Below are 14,393 nucleotides of genomic sequence, written 5' to 3' on the forward strand. Positions count from 1 at the left end.
TACAGTGACAGACTGAAGTAAGTAAGCTGATATATTGTTAATATGGACCTAACTTACTACTTGTTAGGGTAAATTGTGACTGCCTGGTGTGGTTGAACAAACTGGTGTCTCAATGACTACAAAGACAGAGTAAGCAGATGATGGCAATGCCTACACGGAGTTAGGAGTGCATTGCTTTGTTCTGATGCTCAGTTCCATTGACATTCTTCAGTCTAGTGGTTCTTCCTCTAAAGAAAAAGCATATACTTGTTTCACTTCAGTTGTCGAGCAAAATTTGAAAATGAACTCTGCCATCTAAACTCAGCCTGTGGATCAGGTGGGAATCCCAGCTCAAGCAACTAAGTAGGGAGGGACCATTGAGAGGTCAGGGCTGAGCACAAAGTGCTGAACAACTACAAAGGGATGGTGGGTCATTTTGTTGTACAGTGTAATTGTGGCATTTTGATTTCATAAAAACAAATGTTGATTTTCTTTTCTAAAATGTTTTCAAGAGACAAACTGATGCAGAGAGAGATGAAATTAGTTGGTGGGATGCTGAATGTCATGAATAAGTTCATGAAGATTAGTTCTACCACTGATTCTGTTTTCTTTTGGGGGAACTTAAAAATTATATAATGAGAATTATAAAAACTGTAGCCACCATCTTTATCATTTAAGAATAGATACTTGTCTTCTTTCTATATTGTGTTTGAGGTATATATAAATAAAATCATTTAGAAAAAGAAAAATAGTAAGTTAAGAGTTACTTAGCCCATCTGGGGCTTCAGGGACTCTGAGATGACTTCATACCCTTCCCATTCCTCCCTGTCACATCTCATCCTCTGGACCCACTCTGCTTATTTGTCCAGTTAGGTCATTGTGAGCTACACTTGGAGTTGTGGTTCTTCTCACAGTGGCATGGAGCTTTTTAAATACTAGCCTGAGGGAGAGAAAGGATAAGTGTGAATGTGATGGATAAATTCACAATCATTATTGCTATAGATGCAGAAGCGTTTTGTCCCTTAGAGCTCTCTTTCCAAGCATGCCTTTTTTTTCCTCCCAACGAGTCAAACAGCCAAAGCCAAGTTCCAGAATCTCTGTGAAAGAGCTCATCTGAGTAGGAGTGCAGAGCAGAGCCAAATCCACATGCTGTTTGCACCTATCTTTTGCAAGATTGGAAGCAAGTCACAGCACTGGGAGCATGCATTTGCAAAACCAGGGAATAGTAAGACGTTCCTCCAAGCTGGGAGCAACTTCAGGCTGAAGCAGGGAGGGCTGGAATGTCTATGACGGCCAGATTCACTTTCAAGAGCAATCAATCTGTTTACACGCTGTTTTTATTTATTTATTTATTTTTAGTCCTCTTTGATCCGCAACCTACGGCTCTCAGAGTCCCTAAGAAAGAATCAACTCTGGAATGGGATTATAAGTATAACTCTGTTGGAAGGGAAGAATGTCTCAGGAGGGAACATGACAGAGATGTTTGTCCAGTTGAAACTGGGAGATCAGAGATACAAAAGCAAGGTAAGCGATGTTAATGATACAAGGAGGACATTATCTTTCCAAGCGATAATGAGGAAAAATTTTCCCGCTTTATGTTTCTCAAGAGTGGAGCCAACTTATTTTTAGCATCTCCCCGGCCATGTTAAATAGCATCCCAGAAAATAAAACTATTGTATAGATTAATTAAACGGATTCAGGTTTTGCTTAATGTCATTTATTTTCAGAGGTAAAGAATTTATTTTCATGTATTTCAGAGGTAAAGAAAGCTTCTTAAATCATAGTTCTGGATGCATGATCTGTCTTCAGTTTGAGAATGAGTTATGTGGTCTCTGTAGGAAAAGGGTAGATGAGTGTTCTTCATTACTCTAAAATAAAGCTACAGACTACTTGATAACATTAAAATGTTGGAGATAAGTAAAAATGTTTTCAAAATTATATGTGTGTTTCCTTGTTAGTTTTAGCACAAAAATATAGATATCTGCTGTTTCTGGGTTTTGCTGTTTTTATTTACTTTTTGTTATTATTTTTCCTCCCCCAAATAAACTACATAAAGTACTAAAAAATAACAGTGCTTTTAACTGTTTTTTAAAGAATAAATTGTCTGGTCCTACTAATCCAGATTCCATATAGTTCTTAATTTTAGTAATTTGATGTGGATTGAATTAAAAACAATCATTTTTAAACCATGGAAATTAATTTGTTTTCATCTTGATATAACTGTTTTATAACTAACAGATAGGAATATTTTGCATGTTTTATGAATTTAAAGGGGCTAGGGTAGTTGAAAGTTACGCTACTTGCGGAAGACCACATTAAAAAACAAAACAATCCTAGAAGGTCTTGAAAGTGGACCCAGTGATATTTGCACTGGGATCCTGGCATCCAGGAAGCAGCCAAGCCAATATAGACAACTTGGAAAAGGAGACAGGAAGGCAAGAGGCTGTATTCTGCCTAAATTTCAGTTCAAAACTCCAACATTAGACATTCTTCACTCCCGCACAAAGGAACAGGGAGACAAGACTCACAGCAAACAAGAGTGTGCAAACAATGGAAAAGTGAGTGTGTGTGAGATCTGAAACACACAGATAATCATTTCCAGCAGATCATTTCAGGCAGAGCCTGCCACTGAGTGTACTAGAATGATTACTTCCCTCTACTGGGAAGCCTTTAGCCACTCATGGTCAGGCTAAGGGTTTCTGGAAAACTAATTCATCCCTGTGGCAATTAGCTCTACAGTACAAGGTGGAGTATAGAGTTAGACCAATGTCTAGCACATTCCCTGTGGGAAATACTGCATTGAGTTTTTATTTCTAAGACATCTTTTTCTTCTTGGAATCTAAATCCTGTGATCTGATATGATGATAAAAAATGGTATAAAACCCAGCTCAAATGTGTTTCTATGACATGGCAGCAGCTGAGGGGTGAGCAGCCCATGCTTCTCCTTGGTTGAGAGTAGTTGGTGCTGATTTAAGAGTTGATCTGTGGGTTTAGAGCCCAGACTCAGTGGCCAATGCTTGAAATATTTATTCACAAATTAAATCTCTATAAAAGAAAGGAAAATGAAGATCCTGTCAGAAAAGCCACCCCATAGGCAATTTGTTCACACTTAGAGAACACAGGAACATGTATGTGTGATTTTTCTATAACCAGTTAATTTTCCAGTATGGTAAAGTGGAATTGTCTTGTTTTCTCTTTGACAAAGCATTGTGATTCATTATCTTTGGACTCAAAACTAGATGGTCCGTGCTATCATATATTATAGATTTCTCATTTAATGTGTCCAAAAGATGTTAATTAAGCCCACAAAGTGTTAGTTTATCTGATGCTTAAGCCAGCTCTGGTATACGCACCATCACAAACATTGCTTGTATTTGACTAAACGGTTGGTTAATGCTGTCTTCAGTAGGAATGAGCAGACTCTTTGTATATATTCACTGCATGTTTGCGTGGTTCTTTCGGTTTCTTATAGTAGTCTTTTTAACATGATGGAACAATTGCTGCATTTGGGAGTCAGTTAAAAGAGTAGTCATATTTTGCTAAATCCTGAGTCCATGAGGGTCCCTTTTATTCCAGAAGTTTAAGTGTATCTTGCTAAGAGACCCACCCCATCATGGTGACTTCCTGCCCTGTAGACATGACATAAATGTGTAGCTGCTGTAGCCATGAGCGACCTTCTGAGAAAGTAAACTCTGTAACTGCATGTTTTCTAGACACTGTGTAAGAGTGCAAACCCGCAGTGGCAGGAACAGTTTGACTTTCACTACTTCTCTGACAGGATGGGCATTTTGGACATTGAAGTGTGGGGAAAGGACAGCAAAAAGCACGAGGAGCGACTGGGCACGTGAGTCACTCTGCTACTCCTGGGGTGGGAGTTCCTAACTGTACCGTGCTAGCTCCGAAAGAATGTCTCGTGTGTTTGGGTTGGGGGTGGGCACCCATCTCCTACCTCAAGGGAGCAGGTAGCACACTGGACAGCCACTTAATGTGGAAGGGGAATTAGTTGATTTTCTAGTTGGTAGATGTAATTCCGTATTCAAATCAGGCTTGCAAAAGAAGAAAACCGATTTATCCCTCCTATTCTATAGGAAGCTCATTCTAGGAACTCATAATGATAACAATATACTCAAAGGTCAGAGTGCATGGGGCATGTGACATATTTGCATTCAGACACCACAGACACTTGGTCATCTTACATGCTTTGTCTCTGGATTACAAATGATACCTAACATAATGTGAAACCTATGTAAGTCCTTGATAGATCCCCGGATGACTTCATTGTGATTACTATGGGTATAATCTTTAAAGCAAACATTTTATCCAAGGTTGGTTGAATCCATGCATTCAAAGGTCCCACTGCAGTCTGTGAGTCAGGAAGACTCCAGAGGAAATTATGTGCTATCTCAGACCATTGGGACACATCTGTAAACATTTGCAGGATTTCATTTTAGTTTTACAATGTATCAAGTGATACATTTAGTAAGAGAAGAAGTTGAGTTGTTCCCGGTAATAGAAAAGTTTCAATGTCCTTGATTCAATGTCTATACAATCTGAAGCAGTCAAAACCATTCTGTGGTTTGTTTACTTTGGAGGTGGTCTAAAAGTAAACAACTCAGTTGAGGTGGTCACCCATGGGTAACAAATAATAATGTGAGAATTACAGTTTCTTCATAGGACTGTATTGAGGAATACCATAAAATCGCAAGCACGGTGCCTGGCCTGTAGTGGACACAAAGGAAACACTGGCAGAAATTCCCCTTCCCTCTGATCTAGGGCAGCAGAGCTTTGCAAACTAGGGAGAGGAAGTCGTCCAGTGATGTGGCGTTGGGCTTGAGGACAATAAATTCCAGATCCGGGATTTGGGTTTTTAAAGATCCCATTCTTTCTATCAAATCATTCCCTTTTGTTCCCCCCCCCCGATGAATCATTTGTATACAAATCTTAAATGATGAACACAAATGTGTAAAGAATTGCCAGCAGTTATCTGTTGCTGGCTTCCAGTCTGGAGTCTCGGCTCAAGGCTCTGTGCTGAGCCACTGCCGAGGGACGCGAGGGACGATATCACCTCTCCTATGTAGCCAGTACACCTTGATATTCAGGATTCCGGCCAAGACGAGGGTGTATTACTCAAAAATAAAGATTAAAAGAACTTATCTGCTATGTATAACCCATTGGTTTTACAGCGAGGGAGTGCAGAGAGAACAGTCGGACGCTCCGGGGGAGACTTGGCACGAGGCCAGCTGAGCACTCCTTCAGAGAGTCCTCTTTCTCTATGCAGCTCTCCTCAGTGCAGGGGGTGTGGGACCCTGCAGTGCAGCGTTGGTCCTTCTTGCTGTCTGTATCTCCTCCTTCCCTCCCGAGGCAGCTGCAAGAGCAGCTTAGCACCCATAGAATCCCCCGCTTCTGTCTCAACACAGCTGTCCTGTTACATAGTGTTCCCCGACATGTAACAAGACACTTGTAGCAGACTGGCGGGCTGTCATCCACCTGGCACCAATTACTTCCCACAATTACACAGAAACAGACATGTGCCTCTGCACACAAGGTCTGCATTCCATTATGCATGGCCAGGTACCTACTAAGGGAACAGCCCGCCAGAAGCTAGGGCAGTTTCATCTCTGCTTTTCACCCCGTACCTGCCCGGCACAGTTGGCTTTGCCTTGCACATCTTCTCATGCATACTCTCTGCTGCCTGTCTGCTAGGCAGCACTCACGGCTTTCTGGGCCAACTGGGTACATAGCATAGGTAGTGAGCTGGATCATGCCTCATACCCCAGATCCAGCAGGTGTGGGCTGGTGTTTGATGGCCACTTCATGTCCAGTTACTAGTCTGGTCTTGTTTCTTTTCTCCCATCCCCACACAGGGAAACTGAAATGCCTCAGACATTTCCCAGTACCTCCAACATCCTCAGCTCTCTGACATGTCAGAGGCCTGCCTGTATCAAGGACAGTAGGATCAGAAAGTTAGGACTAGGGCTAAGTTAGGCAACTCTGAGAACTCTATGTCCCAAAGTGTTATCTGCACAGTGGGTATTTGTGCCTCCTGTGATGAATGGCCCGGAGTTATTTTAGTAGGTGCAAATAATAATGCCTTGCATGTCTCATATCACTGCATTGTCGTGCTTCCGTCACATAATAGGAAATGCTTTTCCAAATGAGTGTTATGCGCCTTCACAGAGACAAAAAATAACCAAAGACGTCCTGTACGGCCTGTGTTTTGTCATTTGAGTATTCACTCATTATTTTAACCATTTCCCGTTTGTAACTGAGATGTCTACCTGTCTTCTCATCATTCTGTCCTTCCTCTCTATGCATTGGAAAGGATTTTTGTTGCTTTTTTGGGCATCCTTTTCCTTTTCCCCACTCTTGTAATTCAAAAGATAACAACAGCGTCTCCTGGGAGACCTGGCTCTGTGCAGCCTTGCATTGCACCGAATATAGGCAGACAGAAGTCTTTACTCACATAGAATACTCCTTTTCAGGTTGAATGGAGCCACGATGGCCGGACAAAGTGTCTTGGATTTTGTAATCCTAATACTCAGGAGGCTAAGCAGGGAGGATCATGAGTTTGAGGCCAGCCTGGGCTACACAGCAAACCCCTGTCTCATAAACAAACAGAACTGCAAACCATTGTACTAGCATGCCGTTATTTCTAGCAAGTTACTTGTGGATTATTCTTATGAGTTTCTTTCTTTTTTTATTTCAACTTAAAAAAAAAATTACTTAATAGTGTCTGTGTGTGCAGGTTGGCATATGCCAAGATGTTCATATGGAGGTCAGAGGACAACTCCCAGGAGTTGAATCTCTCCTTCTACCGTGGGGTCACAGGTTCAAAGCCAGGTCATAAGGCTTGTACAACAAGCACCTTTAAAGTACCATCCTACCAGCCCACATTTCCCCATTTTTGTCCCCATAGCTTATTTTCCTTTGTGTCGTTCACTCTGAGACTTGGCTATTCTTACTTCAACTACTCAAAAATAGAGGAGTCTCTAATAGTGCAAACAGATGCTCACTGTCTCCTGAGACCCATCTTACATTTTATTTTGGAGAACACAGACATGTTAATACTTTCACATCCCTCTAAGGAAATTCTCCTTGGTGAAGATTCCCATTGCAGATAGTTTGATACGGGAAGGAAACATAGCATTTTAGGGGTTACTATGTGATTTTGGTAATGAGCCTACTGTATGTCTATTTTGCTGGAGTCCATGGCTAACACTCAGGTCAGAAACAGCAGCAATATCCACTGATTTGATATTATCTACAGTGAGCATTACATTTCTGTTAATAATTTTGAATTTTTTCTATATGGCAACTATAGATCTCCATAAAATGTAAAACTAAAATGATTTAATTCAAGTACATTAAATGTAACCAGTAAAATTCAGTATGTTTTTCAAAATATTATATATATATATATATATATATATATATATATATATATATATAAACAGTGGGCATGTTCAAAGACATTTGCATATTTACTGACTTGGGAATGAACAGCAGCACCATTCGAGATTCATGGGTGGTGTAGCCTTTGCTTATAGGAGCTGGGCTCAAATACACAACAGTGGTCTTTAGATGGCCTCTTCCCTACATCCATGTTCTGAAGCTTTCTTGAGTGTGACTTCCCCTCTGCCATAGCATATCCACCCACAGGTTCTGTCTGACCTTCAGTAACTGAAGATGGGGTGGATAGAGTCCCAAAGATGAACATGCTTTCACAAGAGTCAACCTCCCTTGAGAACATGCTGCCTAATTCACCTTTTGTTGTTGTTTATTTGTTTTTGTTTTTTGGCAAAGCAACTATAAAAAGAAACCATCAGATCTGAGGCAGGGGGAGTAAACTTTCAAGGAAAAGAAGACATAAGCCCAAGAGAAACCAGTCCCAGCTATGAGTGCGTGCGATATAGTATAACTAACAATACACGCAGATAACAAGCCCCAGGAATCCCCCTACTGTGGACCCCCAGCACAGAGTGATCTGTGAACACTATGGCCAGCTTTTATGTGTGTGTTGAGGATCTGAAGTCTTCCTGCTTGAACGGCAGACACTTTACCCACTCAGCCATCCTCCAGCCTCTGTTGTTAATGAAACGAAAAAGTATAAAGAACAGGTGAATATCAATTATTTCATTTTTGTGCTGTTTCAACGCAGAAATCATTTTCTTAATGGATATATTCCATTTCAGCATGACTGTAGAGATTCTGTTTTGTGGAGTATTCTAAACTTAATTTGCAAAGCTTGAGACTGAGAAGGCACACTCCTGTTTTGATCTGCCTCACAGTCATTCCTCGGTCCCAGATGGTGTCTTAAAGTGGCTCTGACATCCTACCAGTTTATTAGTGGCTTTGAAGCAGTGAACAGTCCAGGCTGGACTATTTCTCTGGACAAATTGCAGCCCATGTCGTTGATCTGCTTTTACAGCCAGGCTTGACACATTCACCGTTCTCTTCCTGTGCGCCCACTTCCTCAGCTGCTGAGATTTACAGCTTTTCAAACCACCGCGCTCTTTCCTGCCCCTTGCATTTAAGCTAAAAGCCGACCAGTCTGTAATATAAAACATGGAATTATGGTAATGAAGAAGAGGTTAAAAGCTACCACGGCAAGTCAAAGTTGGGCTGGTTTGGCTGACTGATATGGTAAAATTATGTGTTGAATTAAAACATTAAATTGTTGTGGGATTAATGGAGAAAGACAAGAATGGGAGGTCAGAACCAATGCTAAATCAGCACTTTAACAGCCTGTGGTGAAAGAGGGGAGCTTTAATAAATGTCTGTTGGGGAAAAAAATAATAAGAGTAATTTAGTCTCTGTTTCCTTCAGGTGAGTAGAACTGTGGAGTTCTCAACCTCAAACCCAGGAAGTCCGTTTACTTCAGCTGTTTTCTATACAGGGAAGAATGATGGCTGAGAAATAATTAACCAAAGGCACAGATTTTTGTCATTTGAGATGAGGGGGTAGTTTTTTACCCCAGTGGCAATTGTTTGAGCATTCATTTTATTCACCAGTCCCGGAGCCCTCTTGTGTGCTGGGCAGGATCAAAGCAGTGAGATTCATTACGACATAACGACGGTGAATCTTCCGCCCTTGAGCACTAAATTTTGAGCCGTCCGGTCACAAGCAGCCAACAGTGGCTCTTCCATTGGTGTGAAGGTTGTGGATTCCGGAGTCATGCAAATGACCTTGGGTTTCTGGTTCAAAGTGGGCAGAGTTCAGGAAACAGGGTGACATAAACAGAGGTTTGTAAAATGAGTGGCTGAGAGTGGGGCAGAAAGGGCTGGAGTGGTGGACCAAATAGCTTGCCATGTAAGCAAGAAGAGTTCAAATCCCAATAATTCATGTAAAAGCCAGAAGCATAGTGTGAACAGCTGGAATCCCGACCTGTTATAGGGAGGTGGAGGTGCAGATGGGAGAATCCCAGGGAGCTTGGGAAAAAGAACAAAGAGAGCCTTTCTGAAACAAGGTGGAAGGTGAGGACCAACTGCTGAATTTGCCTTCTGACCTCTACATGCATCCTGTGGCACACACGCTTAGGAAGTCAGCACAAAATGCAGGCAGCTGTCTACCAAGGAGACAAGCTCCTTTGTTCTGTAGAACCTTGACAGGTGGGAAAAGGCTGGTGATGTCTCTGGATGAAGTTAGAGAATCGAGCAGGGCATATAGCCATGGAATCCCATGTCATGTTGATGAATAAAGCAGCTTCTCTCTAGGTGTGCATAAATCAGCGACCATTCTGCCTTTATTTTCACAAGGTGAATCTTTGAATTGTGCCAGTATTCCTGTGAACTCAATTTGCTAAGATCTGAAGCTAGAATGTGTGTTTTCTGGTTTCCCATGGGTCCTGTGGGTTCACTACCCTGATTGTCCAGAGAGGGTCACTAACCTTGCCCACGGGGTGAAGCATCCTTAATTTTCATTAATCGGATTTCTTATAAGGGACTTCTAAGTGGTGCAGTTCCTTACAGCAGAGCAATTTTATAATAATGTTTCTTTATCTCTTTATTAGCAAACAGATCATTGGGTATTTTGGCTCAGTTTCATAGGGTATAGTGAGATAAAAAATATTTTAAAATTTCTTATGTTAATGTCTCCGATGCCTTTATTGACCTCTTTATATTACCTTCAAGCAATCTTGCAGTTAAAAATACTTTCACTGGCATAATTCACCACAGCCCAAATAGTAGCATTTCTGTGCATCAAGATTGACAAACAGAATCATGGAGTCAAAGCCTGCTTTTGAGTAAATGAAGCTTTATTAGAAAACAATTTCCTTTGTTTTCATTGTTGGTTATATTGTAGCTTTTGTGTTATAAGGAGAGAGTAGAGCAGTTTCAGAAGAGATGATGACCCACAAACCACAATGGATATTTTCTGCTTCATCACAAAAAAGAGTTTGCTCTATGTGAGAATGTCCTGGGTGAGGCGCATAACACGCTGACAGGCTAATTCTATGACTTGCCCATAACAGGTAGAGAGGTTGACCTTTTATCCTCCTTGTAGCTGGTACAGGTTGATCCTGCATCTACCTACAGCTGTTAGTGGGGGAAAAGAAAGCACAGAGCGTCTCAGAAAGCAGCAAAAGCTTTTTTTGGACTTCAGGAACAGCCTAAGCAAGCAAGCAAACAAACAAAAACTAACTAAAGTTATTTTATATATTCTCTTAGACAAATACATTCCAATAATGGGGATGAAAACCTTCCAAATGCAATGTATGAAGTTCTCAAAGAATTAGCACAACTATTTAAACAAACAAAAAAGGGTCTTGAATTGTCTTTTCAAGATTTTAAGTAATAAATGCATCTTTAATTGATTTTTAAACATATTGCTTACATCTGGAAGAGTTTAGATTTGCTTTGTTAATAAGGAAGAGAAGCATTGCCTCTTACAATGAGCTAAGAAGGAATTTCCCCCAAATCGTCAGTGGATTTTACATATTAGCAGATAACTAGTGATTGGTAACCAAGCACCACATAGAGCAATGGCAGTTTTAAACATCATGGATAAATAGACAAAAAGTTTTCAGTTTGATTATAATGTTGAGAAAGTGTATTCCCCTTCCAAATTAACGTGTCCTTAACAACGGAAAATAATACCCTAAGTATGCACACTCATGTGATATTAATAATGTGGGAACTTGTAATTTTTAGAAGATGGTATTTAACACTTGATATTTCTCTATTAAGCACAGATAAAAAGACAATTAATTGGAACAATTGGGGTCTCGCTCACTTGTTTGGTTCCCCACTTAAATGATTGTTTATAAAATAGAGCTATTAAGTGACCCCTCTTTTCAAGGGTAGCAGTACATTTTATTTCACAAAGGCTTTTTACTGCTATAAAAGCATTATTTTGATTAAAAGCACAGAAAACTAAATATATTTGTATTGTAATTTGTCTCTAATAGAAATATTTGAGAATTTATTGTATATATAATATAGAATATAAGTTAATATGATATACATTTCATATTTATAATTTATATAGTATATGTAATACATAGTATATTATAAATATAAAATAAATATAAACAATATATAATATATATAAAATAATCCATACCCATCCCTATAATTGGGGTCACTTTACATAAATAGCAAGTAAAAAAACACATGCATGTTTAATTTTAGAGTCACTTATTAATATGTGAATTTTGATCCTGTAATAAAAATGGGAATGAGCCGGGCGGTGGTGGCGCACGCCTTTAATCCCAGCACTCGGGAGGCAGAGCCAGGCGGATCTCTGAGTTTGAGGCCAGCCTGGGCTACCAAGTGAGTTCCAGGAGAGGCGCAAAGCTACACAGAGAAACCCTGTCTCGAAAAACCAAAAAAAAAAAAAAAAAAATGGGAATGGACTGGTAATTTACTTTTTCCCTTTTTAATTGTGAGGGAGACCCCAATTGTTCCAATTAATTTTGTCTTTGTATCTGTATGGCTCAAAATTGCCGTTGCGTTCCTTCCCGTAAGGGTACCTACTCCTAGCTTTCTGCTCACAGACAAAGTCCCTTGAAAAGTTGGTACAAAAATCTGCTTTAGCTCATTGCGAGGGGCCGTGCTTCTATTCTTTCCCAAAGTCTTGAATATTCATCACATTCATAATTGTACAGAGTCTCTGAGAATTGTATAAAATAATTAAATCTCAGCGCTTCCATCGCCTGCCTCCACCTGCCCCCCAGTGCTTTCCTGGCTTCTTCACCCACCTGCATCCTGAAACTTAGACGGGGCGGTGCAGGCAAAGCCAGAGCTTTCAGTGTGGAAGCAAACAAATAGCTCGGTACCTAGCTATCCCCCTTTGGAGGGTTTGCTTCTGTATTTAAATGCATTTGAGGTTTTCAGCAGCTCTACAACATGGGCTCTTAAGAGGCAGAAAACCTGCAATTTAGAGCAGATGGGTACAGCCCTCCCTGGCAAAGCTGCAGAGACAGGATCATTCAACAATACTTCAGGCTCCATTTGTCCACAAGAAACTCACCCGGGGAAACCTGCCTATTAGGAAACCACCTCAACATATTTCTGTAACGAACATTTGCCAGTTGGCTTTAATCGGTTGGGGAGACAATGGTGTCTGCGTTCACTCTTCCCCCGCATGTGGTTGTCCTGACTTTTCTCTTTCTGTGTGCAAACTCCTAATCCTTTATTTAGGGTAGGGAAGTTACAGGGAAAGCTCAGCCCTGACGCTCAGCTCACTCCCACCTCACCAAACTCACCTCCCTCATTCTTGATTGTACTGTCCTTTGTGGCCCTTGTTGGGCAAAGACCTGGCATCTTTTTTTCTTCCTTGTCATACTCTGTTATTGCCTTTTCTTTTCATTTTCTTTAATGAAAGTGAATCTTTAATTTAGAGCACATTAGGCCTAGAGAGAATCCTGAGGAGCTCTGGCAACTTTCCCCAATCAATACCCTGTGTCCAGATAGAGTGAAGTTTGGTTCTGAGGGAATGTGTGTGAAGCGGGGGCCGGGGGGGGGGGGGGATGTCCAGGAGTTGACTATGGCCTTGGATTAACCCCTGCTTTCCCCGTCTCCTGCAATGTTTCTAGGTGTAAAGTGGATATTTCAGCACTCCCACTGAAGCAAGACAACTGCTTGGAGCTGCCTCTGGAGAGCTGCCTCGGGGCTCTCCTCATGTTGATCACCCTGACTCCCTGTACTGGAGTCTCCATCTCTGACCTCTGTGTCTGCCCCTTCGAGGATCCCAGTGAAAGGAAGCAGATCTCCCAGAGATATGTGAGTCCAATGCCTCGTCACATGGCCCCTTCCTCCCTGGCTCCTCCCACCAACTTGCACTTTGAAGCTGCCATGGAGTCTCTGTATTGAAAAAAGTACCAACAGAGATCTTGGTTGCAAGTTTAATTCCATGTCTCATATATCAAGACAGCAGAGCTAGGGGTCAGTGCCTTAGCATGTGGTGAAAGGAGGCTTGGGTTTTGCCTTGCTGTTTCAAATCAACAAAAGCTGTTTGAGAGTTGCTGCAGGATACTCTAGGAATACTAGTTTAGCCTGTCTGTGGGTTCAAGTGGATATTTGAACAGAAAAACAAGTTCATTAGAGGAAACATTTTAAGTAACTATAAATGTTCAGCATGTTTTATACAGAGAGTTTTTTTTAGGATGGGGACTGTGCCTGGATAAAGCATGAGGTCAGTGCGAAAGACTTTATTCTGTACCACCTTGATGGTAACATCAGTGTTTGACCATCTCTAACTACTGCTATGTGTGGAATGGTATACTCAGCATTTATCTGTCCATAATATTTGTTTCTTGTACTATGGCCTTCCAGGTGGCTTTATTTCCATCGTTTAGTCTCCTTCTCTTGGTAAATCAACACATGTTCTTTATTTCTAACCTTGGAAGAAAGTTGAAGCCTGGAAACCAGAAGCAAGATGAATCTTTACTCAGTGGCCATGTTGTTCTCAGTGTAGAGCTCATTGCCTTCAGAAGTCTTCATTGTGTGGGTGTATTGAATTGAATAAGTCTTAATCTTCAGGAGGGAAAATTCTAGACCTACATCTCACGTGAAGTCAGAGTCTACATACCAGTTCGTTATATTCTGAAGATGTCTGGCAGAGTTCACCATTGTTGTCTTCTCTGAGGACTTTATTTAAGTAAATGGAAGGTGAAAATGAATACTATCCTCGAGTGGACAGTAGATTGTGAAATTTAGGTGGACTGAAATTCAAGTGGATTATGAAATTTATGAAGCATGCTTTATATTTATAAAATAATGTTTGTGGCATCATAATGGCTGCTCTGAATAACATTTTACAATTTGAGGCTACTAAGAAAATAGACATCCTGAGTGTCTTCAGTGAGCCAGCATGTGAGAGAGAGAGAAAGAATTTACCATCACATGGTCTTTTTATATAGCTTAGGCTGGCCTAGAACTTACTATGTAGCCTAGGCTTGCCTCAGATTCCAA

General features: G+C 40.9%; 1 protein-coding gene across 4 annotated transcripts in view; it reads left to right on the forward strand.

Moving 5' to 3' along the window:
• Window positions 1-14,393, forward strand: part of Mctp2 (multiple C2 and transmembrane domain containing 2) — a 247,018-nt gene that overhangs the window by 99,122 nt on the left and 133,503 nt on the right. For 2 of the 4 annotated variants that reach the window (XM_052763049.1, XM_052763048.1), the window contains exons 9-11: window positions 1,339-1,503; window positions 3,693-3,823; window positions 13,016-13,202. In XM_052763049.1, the coding sequence (XP_052619009.1) occupies window positions 1,339-1,503; window positions 3,693-3,823; window positions 13,016-13,202 (483 nt within the window). The other 2 variants (XM_052763050.1, XM_052763051.1) reach the window with 2 other exon arrangements.

This window comes from Peromyscus californicus, unplaced genomic scaffold, assembly GCF_007827085.1.
Source record: "Peromyscus californicus insignis strain IS unplaced genomic scaffold, ASM782708v3 Scaffold_4__1_contigs__length_199733344, whole genome shotgun sequence".
Lineage (NCBI taxonomy): Eukaryota > Metazoa > Chordata > Mammalia > Rodentia > Cricetidae > Peromyscus > Peromyscus californicus.